General features: G+C 36.0%; 1 protein-coding gene across 7 annotated transcripts in view; it reads right to left on the bottom strand.

Moving 5' to 3' along the window:
• Nucleotides 1-10,163, bottom strand: part of Sclt1 (sodium channel and clathrin linker 1) — a 130,540-nt gene that overhangs the window by 34,714 nt on the left and 85,663 nt on the right. For all 7 annotated transcript variants that reach the window (XM_031376705.1, XM_031376706.1, XM_031376707.1 and 4 more), the window contains 3 exons: nucleotides 7,722-7,793; nucleotides 2,574-2,648; nucleotides 304-449 (listed from right to left, as the gene is read on the bottom strand). In XM_031376705.1, coding sequence (XP_031232565.1) covers nucleotides 304-449; nucleotides 2,574-2,648; nucleotides 7,722-7,793 — 293 coding nt within the window. The remainder of the gene's footprint in view (nucleotides 1-303; nucleotides 450-2,573; nucleotides 2,649-7,721; nucleotides 7,794-10,163) is intronic.

The raw sequence follows: 10,163 nt of genomic DNA on the forward strand, positions 1-10,163 counted from the left end.
AATATCTATGATATGAAAGCAGAAATGCACACTACTTAGTGGCTTGGGTGGTAAGGGAATCAATCATAGAGTAGACAGGGGACATGGAGGAGAGCAGTGTGGGAAGGGAACAAATTATAAGACAGTACTATGACTTATGAGTATGAAAATGCTCTCACTAAATGCAATACTTTGTATGTCAACTTAAAATGTAATAAAAATAGAAATTATGAAAAAAACATATTTGGTTGTTGCTAAATAAATTCACTAGAACCCATGTAAATTCTTAAAGTGTTATCATAGGAAACCCAAAAGAAAACTTACTTAATTTCAAGTTGTTTTATTCTATTTTCTGCACTCTTGAGTCTTAGCTGAAGATCATCTTTTGAACGTTCTGCAGCAAGACATCTTTGGTGCATTTCTTCCAATTTTCTGTAATCACCTTCATCCTGTTTGCCTTCACGGCACATCTGAGGAAAAGGCTTATAAGTATTACCTTATAGGAAATTACCTCAATAAAAACATGCTGAGAAATAGTCACGAGTGTGTGTTCATCTCTTCCTACTGTTAGATATTTGAAGATACCTAGGATTGATTCATTTACAAAATAAAATGCTATAAACTGACAGCTGAAAAATACGAAATCATTCATGTTCATTGTAAAGTATCCAACTAATACAGAAATACACAACAGCTGCTGGGGCTTTTAAGAAATGTTTTAAATGTCAATTTATGGACAACTGGTGGTAGGGGTGGATATGAAGCTCAATAGTAGAGCCCTTACTAACTGTGTACAAGGCCCAGAGTTTCACCCTAACACATCAAAGAAAAAAACCAAAAACTTCTAGCATTTATTTAGGGAATGTTCAAGATAATTCTCTACTGAAATACTGAAAAGTAAGTGTGTATATTGTAGGATAACTAGTAGAGCTGAAAGTTCTAGAACTCTGCTTTGGGTTACCTGGGCAACAGCATGGCTGGAATTGGAGCTTCCATTCTCAGGGGTAGTTGTGCCATAGCTCAGTTTGAGGCTGGGTTTCCTCTTACAGCACAGGGTTAACTACCCAGTAGGTCCTGAGGTCCAGGTGACATTTTCAGACAAACTGTTCATCTAACTGCCCTCCCAAGTCTCCAAGTTACCAGTGAGTGGTAAGACTATATCGCTCTTTCCACTGAGGTGGACTACCACTGTGTCATGTAATGTTAAAAATTCATGTAATTAGAAAAAATTCATTCCAAAGCCTTATGTATAGCTGGAAGCATTACTTAACATGATATGAAGAAAACCTGGAAGGATAAACCTTTAGGAGACTAACAGCCAAAAAATGTCTACCTTGAATAAGAAGTGCTTGTGCTTATTTCCACAAATAAAGCCATATTCTATACTGTGTGTAAATTGCTGCTTTACTACTTGATTTTGTCATTATTTTTGACAACATGGATATGTCACATACTTTGAATGCCATGAAGTTTACCTTTCGAGGTCAAATCCCAACTTCATTGCTTGGTATTTTTAATGTTAGAGTTACTAAGCCTTTCTATGCAGTTACTAACACAGCACTTTAAACATGGCAAATGCTAATATTTAGTTGCCCTTTTTTCCCAAGGCAATTTAAAATAGATATTTACTGCTAATGAAGAAGCATGCAAGAAACTAATTTTAAGGTTCTTACTTCAAATATCATTGGGGTAAGTATTTTACCTAACTATTGTATTCTTTTAAAATATTTTACCTTATGTGTATGAGTGTTTTGCCTGCAAGTAGGGCTGTGTATCTTGTGAGTGCCTAGTGCCTACAGAGGCCAGAACCAGGGTACTAGATCCCCAGGACTGGAGTTTCAGATGACCGTGAGCCTCCATGTGGGTGATGGGAACTGAACACAGGTCTCTGGAAGATAGTGTTCTTAACCACTGATATTCCCAGACCCCTAATTATTATATTCTTAAAAGGTAAAAATCTGGGTCAGAGAAATAACTCAGGCAGTAAACTGCTTGTTGGATAGACACTCACATAAAAGCTGGGTGTGGAGGTATGTGCCTGTAATCCCAATTCTGAGGTGACAGAGACTCACATATTTCTGGGTTGCTGGCAACTATGTAGCTGAGTTGGTGAGTTACAGTTTCATGCAGACTCTTTAAAAATTAAGGCAGAGAAAGACTGAGGTAAACAACCAATGTCAACCTCTGTCCTCTATGCATACCTGCATATATCTATATATACAAACACATACATACATAAAGATAAAATTCATAGCATATTATGATTTTTTCATTGTTTATACCTATTATGTCCATTTCTAACTTCAGTAAGTTAGCACGAAGTTAAAAAAGAAGACAAAAGGAAAACCACTTTTGGGCTGAGGCTAGAACAGTAAATAGACATTTCAAAAAAGTCAGATCTTGAAGTACAAAGTTCAAATAAAATGAGTATTCTTAGAAGAAATGGATGTAGGTGAAATGATCATTTCAATGACTTTAGTTAGATGTGAGTAAACACTGCCCAGAAAGTACTTATGAGGCTAGCGTGAGCAGAGCAGGCAGCGGTGCGGAGGCCTGTGGCCGCCTTCAGGCAGCTGTGTGCTTGCCCTTCTTACCTTCTCAAGTTCTTCTTCCACAGCTCTTTTCCCTCTAATGGCTCGATCGATTTGACCTTGCTTTTCATCACAGTCCTATAAAATCAAGTCATAATGTAAATAAATGTATCTGGTGAAACATTAAGATGAGGAAAAAATGGAAATGTAAAATAATTTGTTCATAAGAATATTACAGTTACCTAACAAACCCACCGTAACTGTCAGTTTCAGAAAGTTACTGACCTATCCTAGGATTCAAGAAATTGCCTTTGGCTATACCATACCAAGGAATTCTTTATGAAGTAAGTAAGAGGCAGAGGCTATAGTACTCATGGGAGAAAAAAAAATTAGGATTTTTGATGTTACAAGTTCTTTTCACGTACTATTAGCAAATATTTTGCAAGATGAGCCAGATACTGTCACAACATCCAAAAGGAAACATTTGGCATAAAAGGTACATAAATTCTAAGTTAAGTTAATTTTTCTTATAAAGTAACCAACAGCCAGGGATATTTATTAGCATGACCATAACAACTGAAATATTTACACTTAAAAGACTTCATGTATCAAACATTTTACTTAGTAATTTAACAAGTATATCAGCTAATCAATTTGATTTTGCCAAGACACTAAAACAAAAAGAATCAACTAGTGAGTTCTTCACAATTATTCTTCTATTTGAGAATAAGCTTAGTTTTATTAACTGTAAGTTAATAACTTTGGTGAACCTGCTTTGTTGATAGTATTCCATCAGTAATATTCAAGTTTATACAATTATAAGAAAGACCAACCTTGCTGTTTCCAAACTTTAAAGTAAGCTTTTAAATTATGGCCCAAACTTGATTACTTTGAACCAGTACAAAGGTGTGATTTTCTTTTTTGCTAAAACAGAATGTAAGTTTATAGCAAACACAATTTTAGTGTCCTATAGAAACTTATATACATAATAAGGTACTTATCTATAAAAGGTTTTTGTTTTTTTGGGGAAGGGATGTTTTTCATAGTTTCATTACATAGCCTAGACTGTCCTCAAACTTGAATTCAAGATCCTCCTGTCTCTCTGCCTGTTACATGGTAACTTCATGAGGCTAAATTTGTGACTTCTGGTATGTTCATAATACCACTCATGTGACTTTAATATATGCCTGTGCTAGTTAGTCTTTGTCAACTTGACATCACCTGGAAAGAGACATGCAAGGAGAAATTGCCTCCATCCAACTGGCTGGCCTGTGGGTATGTCTATGGGAACACTTTCTTGAGTAATGACCAGCAAACTGTAGGTGCTGGCAATTGGGACACACAGTCCTAGGTTGTCCATGAAAAGAGGCTGAACAAGTCATAAAAAGCCAGCAAGCAGCACCTCTCCATGGTTCCTGCCTTGAGATCCCGCCCTGGATGATGGACTACAATATTTTTTGGAGATGGACTACAATTTATAAGCTAAAATAAATCTCTTCCTTCTCAAGTTGGTTTTCTGTCAGTATTTTATCACAGCAACAGAAAGTAAACTAGGACAATATGTCAATATTAAAGATGGATTATACTTCTAGATCTAGGAAGTGGCTTATAAAGAATAACTATCTATGCGTGTACCTGAACCATTATATTCCACTGACATGAAGTGATGATTGTTCAAACAGTATTTGATTAACTTGGGTTAAAAGTCAGCAAAATGCTATGAACTTTCCTTTTAGCACTGCTTTCATTGTGTCCCATAAATTTGGGTATGTTGTACCTTTATTTTCATTAAATTCTAGAAAATCTTTAATTTCTTTGTATTTTTAATCCCAAATGTTGCCTGTACGATATGTTCTTCAACGGGACTGCCTTGTCTGGCCCCAGTGGGACAGGATGCTTTGCATGCTTGAAGTGCCAGTGTCAGGGGATACCCAGGGAGGCCCCCACCTCTCAGAGAAGATGATGGGGGAAGGATTGTGGGAGGGGGTGACTGGGAGGGGGCAGTGAGCAGGATGTAAAGTCAATAAGCTTAAAACAATTGAATAAAAAAAGAAATTCAAAAAGAATGAGCAAAATAAAATAGAAAAGTTAAAATATTTATAATTATCATAGTAGTTCTATTAAATGCCCTATAATATTAAAATAAAATTTTATTAGAAGCTTTGCTAATCACCACTGATACACCTGCTTTTGGAAGAAAATTAAATTTTCATACATTTCTGAAATATTTCCAAATTCATACTTTATAAAAGGTTAGCAGATATTAAAGCTGATAGCATAGAAGCCACACTTATCAGTTCCTATGCAAACAAAATAGAAATCGTTAAAAAAAGAGTCTACACCTTTGTTCCATTTGGACACTCAAAAACAGCTATACATTTTATAGAATTATCTGTCTTTGCTGTATTCTCACAATAGAGACTTCCATTTTTATTTGATTAGAGATAACATTAAATTTCTTCTATTGCTTCTTCAGTGGTGCACTTCTTATATATCAGTAGTTTTTATAGTTTTCCTTGCTACTGTTTTCTAGCTTTATTATTCTATCATTTGATAAATATAAGAATTATTTAAATTATTCTGTATTTTTTAAGACTTGCTTTATGGACTAAACTGTAATCTTTTTTTAGGGAAAATTTCATTGGCTGCTGAGAAAACTGTATACTCTACAGAACTGCATGGCCTAATTTAATGAAGTTTCTTCACTGAATTTTAGACTGCAGTCTAAATTCCCCCATTACTATTCTATCAGGAGCAAACTATTCTTTTACTGTCAGTTTATAAAACGAGAAGTCCTGATTCTTATTTTATTTTTTCTTTTATTGGATATTTTATGTATTTACATTTCAAATGTTATCTTCCTTCCTGGTTTCCCCTCTGCAAAAGTCCTATCCCATCCCCCCTTACCCTGCTTCTATGAGGGTGCTACCCCATCCACCTACCCACTCCTGCCTCCCCTCCATGGCATTCCCCTACACTGGGGCATTGAGTCTTCACAGGGCCAAGGGCCTCTCCTCCCATTGATGCCAGACAAGGCCATCCTCTGGTACACATGTGGCTGGAGCCATGAGTCCACTCCACGTGCAGTCTTTGGTTGGTGGTTTAGTCTTTGGGAGCTCTGGTTGGTTGATACTGTTGTTCTTTCTATGAGGTTGCAAACTCCTTCAGCTCCTCCTTCCCTTTATTAATATGAAGTAGAATTCTTTACCCTTTCATGTAATTTTTACTTGAAGGCTGTTTGGGTCAGATTTGATTATGGGGCATCCTGCTTATTTTTGGATTCTATTCACTCAGTGTATCAATTACCATTCTTCCACTTTCAGACTGCCTCTGCCAGTGAAGTGAGTTTTTAAAAGAAATTTATAGCTAATCTATATCTTTTAATTGGAGAACTACAACTATTGCATTAAGGGTTATTAAGTGAGGGTAGTTTCTTACATTTATAGCTAGTCAGTATCTTTTAATTGGAGAATTATAACTTTGCACTTAGGATTATTACTGAGAGTTGCTCACTCACTGATTCTTGTAATTTTGTTGGTTGTTTTCTAATTGGTTTGATCATTATTATTTTCTTTGCCCTGATTCACATGACGATGGTAGTTTCCTGAGTTGAGCATGGCTAATTCTTTCTTACTTACTTGTTTTCCTCTTTTGAAATTCATTTTTTGCTGTGTTCTCATGAGTGAGGTCTTTTTTCCTCTGTGTACAGGTCTCCTTTGAGCATCTTCTGCAATACTGTATTGGTGATCATGAACTACCTTAGTATGTCCTTGTCATGGAAGGCCTTTATTTCTCCATCAATTTTAAAATGCACATTTGCTAGATACAGGTAAGCTGGCTGACTCACTTTCAGTACCTGAAATATACTGTTTCATGCTTTCCTGACTTTAGTACTCCTGAGGAGACATCTTCTCATTCAGGTTATCAATTCTATATAGCCTACAATAATCTTGAACTTCTGGTCCCTGTGCCTCACCTCCAGAGTGTTGAGCTTACAGATATAGAGTTTATAATTTATATGGTGCTCAGGATCAAACCAGGATTTCTTGCATATTAGTCATGTACCCTGCCAACTAGGCTACACCCCCAGCCTCCAAGAGGATATTTCTAATCTACCCTAGAAATCTTTTAAAAATATCTTTAATATTTAAAATACTTTTTAATCAGACAGCACAATTTTTCCATAGGATGTGATATCAGATGTTTCATATCTTTAGAAAGATCACTCAGGTATAAATGTTTGACATATAGCAAACCTACCTTTTGTTATATAATGAAATTATCAAAATAGTTTTTACAATATAGTGAGTTTTATATAGATTTGGTTGATATACCACTAATGGATTCCTAGTCTTATACAGTTCACATTCTTTCTGGAAAACAGAACAGAAATATTTTTACACCATTTCCAGTTAATTAAAGTGATCTTTGACGGTGACAAAGAGGCATTTTTCTTTTCTTTCTCAAAGATGCAAATTTTTTTCTTTTACCTCCACACAATGGTATAGTAATGTATACTACATGGTCTGTAGCCTTTCAGAGGTATTTAAATATTATTCTGTTGATGAATATTTACTTTAATATATACCATGCTCAATACTGTACTAGGCAATGGGGAAAATCAAGGCAGACAGAAGACTCTTACGTTGAGGGGTTACAATCTATTTGAAGATATTTTCCTGTAAAGAGCATGGTTGCACAAATGGTCACATGTACAACAAACACTAGTGCACGTATTTATTAGAACACACAAGCTACTGCTAATTTTATAACAGATTAAAAATGATGGATTCATGAAAGGTATGCTAGTGAAGTTGTGAATATCTACCTCTAGTCAAATGAACAGTCTTCCTCATCCCCCCCAGCCCCAATGCTTTGCCTATTCACTCTCATTTCTTTATTTGTAGGAAGTCTTTCTTTCTCCCTGGTCTCCCAGATCAACCATTCATATGGCAGGAGATACAGTTGGTTTAGTGGTCCTGTGTTTTCTGTCAAGGACATGGATGTGATGGATGCCACCTGTTCTACTCTTCCTACCAAAAGCCCAACACAGCAAAACATCTCTGGAAATTTACTTTGTTTTCTAGCACCTAGCATAGGTCATGGATTAACAAATATATATGGAACAAAGGGATTGCCAGTAACATACATATTGACCTTTAAAACAAGGAATATTTGGAGGAAAATACTAATAAGGTCTTCTAAACATACCATCTGAAGGGCTGAGAGTTCATCCTTTAATTGTGAAATCAGAATTTCATACTGTTTTTTTGTGCTTTCAACCTGTGAATTAAGACATAATTTAGGTAAAGAATAAAAAATGATTATTGACAAAAACCTAAGATGTTTTATTTTAAAAAGAAACATAACTTTTGTGCATAAAAGATAAATAAGCATACAATATATAAAATATCTAAGAATTTGTCATGAGCTGTGTGTAGTTGGCAGGCACATAGGTGGCTGAAGAAGGGGAATTTTGTTTATCCTACCTGGATTATATATTCAGTTAAAGCTAGTTATATGGACAGGACCAGACCAGACCAGATCAGACCAGACCAGACCAGACCAGAAGGCTGCACCTGTAGCCCTGGCTAAGTTTATACAAGGCTCCAGAATCTTCAGCATTGTAAAGATAAAGAATTGGTCATGAGAATCAAGATGATATATACATATCTGTCAAACATTTTTGTCTCAGGGTCCTTTTAAACTGTAAAAACAGAGCTTTTGGTTATTATACATTCTTTCAACTAACATTTTACTATTATTAGAAATAAGAGCAGAAAATCATAATTTTTATTATCTTTCCCAAATAATTTAATTATTATTTTAGATAGCATAAATAATTTTTAATGAAAATATATTTTCCCGCTCTAAGAATTTTGAGGCCAGTCCATTTTCAATTTCAGTCTATTTGCTGAATGTCTGTCTGGACAGGAGACTCCTTGGCTCTCCCAGGTGCTGCTGCACTCTGTCTAATGTTTACTGCATGCCACCCAGCCTCCACTAGTAGCACTCTGACCTGTGACAGAAGGAGTGAGGAAAAGTAATGTCTGCGGACTCCCGAATGTTGCAAAAAAGATACCAGAGAAGGAGAAAAGCAAAATCATATATTGAATATGCAATTAATGACTTTCAAAGCCCTTGTGTAGGATCTTTTTACAATGTACACTAGACACTACTGCTAAGTAAATGAGTGTTCAAGGAAAGTTTTGAATAATCATTGAGCTTTTCAGAAACAGAACAACTGGTGTGCACAAAGCATTTTGAAGAATTAGTTATACTTCAGCAGGATGCCTGTAACCATCATTTTTCCTAATAGACACTCAAGCTCCATTTAAAGGACCAAAACGATTACTGATGAGGACACTAGACTAACAGGAAACTTTTATGATCTAACAGTCTTTGGAAACTTTCTTGTATGAAATGACCTATCTTAGTGATATAATGTAACTTTCTTTAGAATACATTCAATATTGCCTTTATACTTTATATACTTTATGTGGTTAATTAATATGAGTTATGTTTTTGAAGACATGCCAAACAGTGTATGGGACCTCTTTTTGGGTTATAATTTATATTGAGATTTCAGATAAACAGGGGATTAGGACATTACAGATCAATCTCGTTTGCTTGCAGGTCAGTGACAGTATGAACATAACATTTGTGGAGGATTATGTACATTAAGTTCTGTGCAGAATGCTTTTGTGTATCATTTCATTCATTCTTACAACTGTTATTGTCTCTATTACAGATGAGATTACATGCTATAATTTCCAGTTACTAAAGGCTTACTATCCAGAAAGGCACTATTGGGAGATGGTAGAAGATCTTTAAATAGTAGGGTCAAGTGGGAAATCTTCAGCTCATGTGCTGGATGCACTTGAAGGGATCACCAGGACATCAGCCCCATTCTCTCCTGACTTGTAACTTGGCTTGAGGAGTGGTTTGACTGCATCACGTGTTCCTGTCATGATATGCTGTCATTCTGACGACCTGACAATGGGACTAGCTAACCAATTATAAACTACAGTCACTGAAACCACGAGCCTAAATAAACCTTTTCTTATAAGTTTTGTTATAGCAACAAAAAGGTGACTTACACAGGAATGGATAGGGAAAGTTATATCTATCTGTCTCCCCACATATTAACTAAAGTGTTTTTTTTTTTTTTTCAGGTCTAACAAACACAACTAACATGAAGTTTTATGACAATAATAAAAAATTTGGGAGCCAGTCCCACAACACCCAGAGGAAGCTCCGTGCCCAGGTACTCTAACACACCCAGGATCACAGGATCCCAGAATCACAGAGACAGCTGAACTCTGAGGAGTTCTGACACAACCAGGATCACAGGAAGGACAGGCTCCAGTCAGATTTAGTCAGGGCAGGTAGCCCTAGAGATAACCAGATGGTGGGGGACAAGTGTAAGAAAATGAGCAACACAAACCAAGGTTACTTGGCATCATCAGAACCCAATTCTCCCACCATAGCAAGTCCTGGACACATCATCACACCGGAAAACCAAGATTCAAATATAAAATCACTTCTCATGGTGATGATACAGGATTTTAAGAAAGACATAAAGAGCATCCTCAAAGAAATACAGGAGAACACAGGTAAACAGCTAGAAGCCCTTCAAGAGGAAATACAAAA

Source organism: Mastomys coucha, unplaced genomic scaffold, assembly GCF_008632895.1.
Source record: "Mastomys coucha isolate ucsf_1 unplaced genomic scaffold, UCSF_Mcou_1 pScaffold17, whole genome shotgun sequence".
Classification (NCBI taxonomy): domain Eukaryota; kingdom Metazoa; phylum Chordata; class Mammalia; order Rodentia; family Muridae; genus Mastomys; species Mastomys coucha.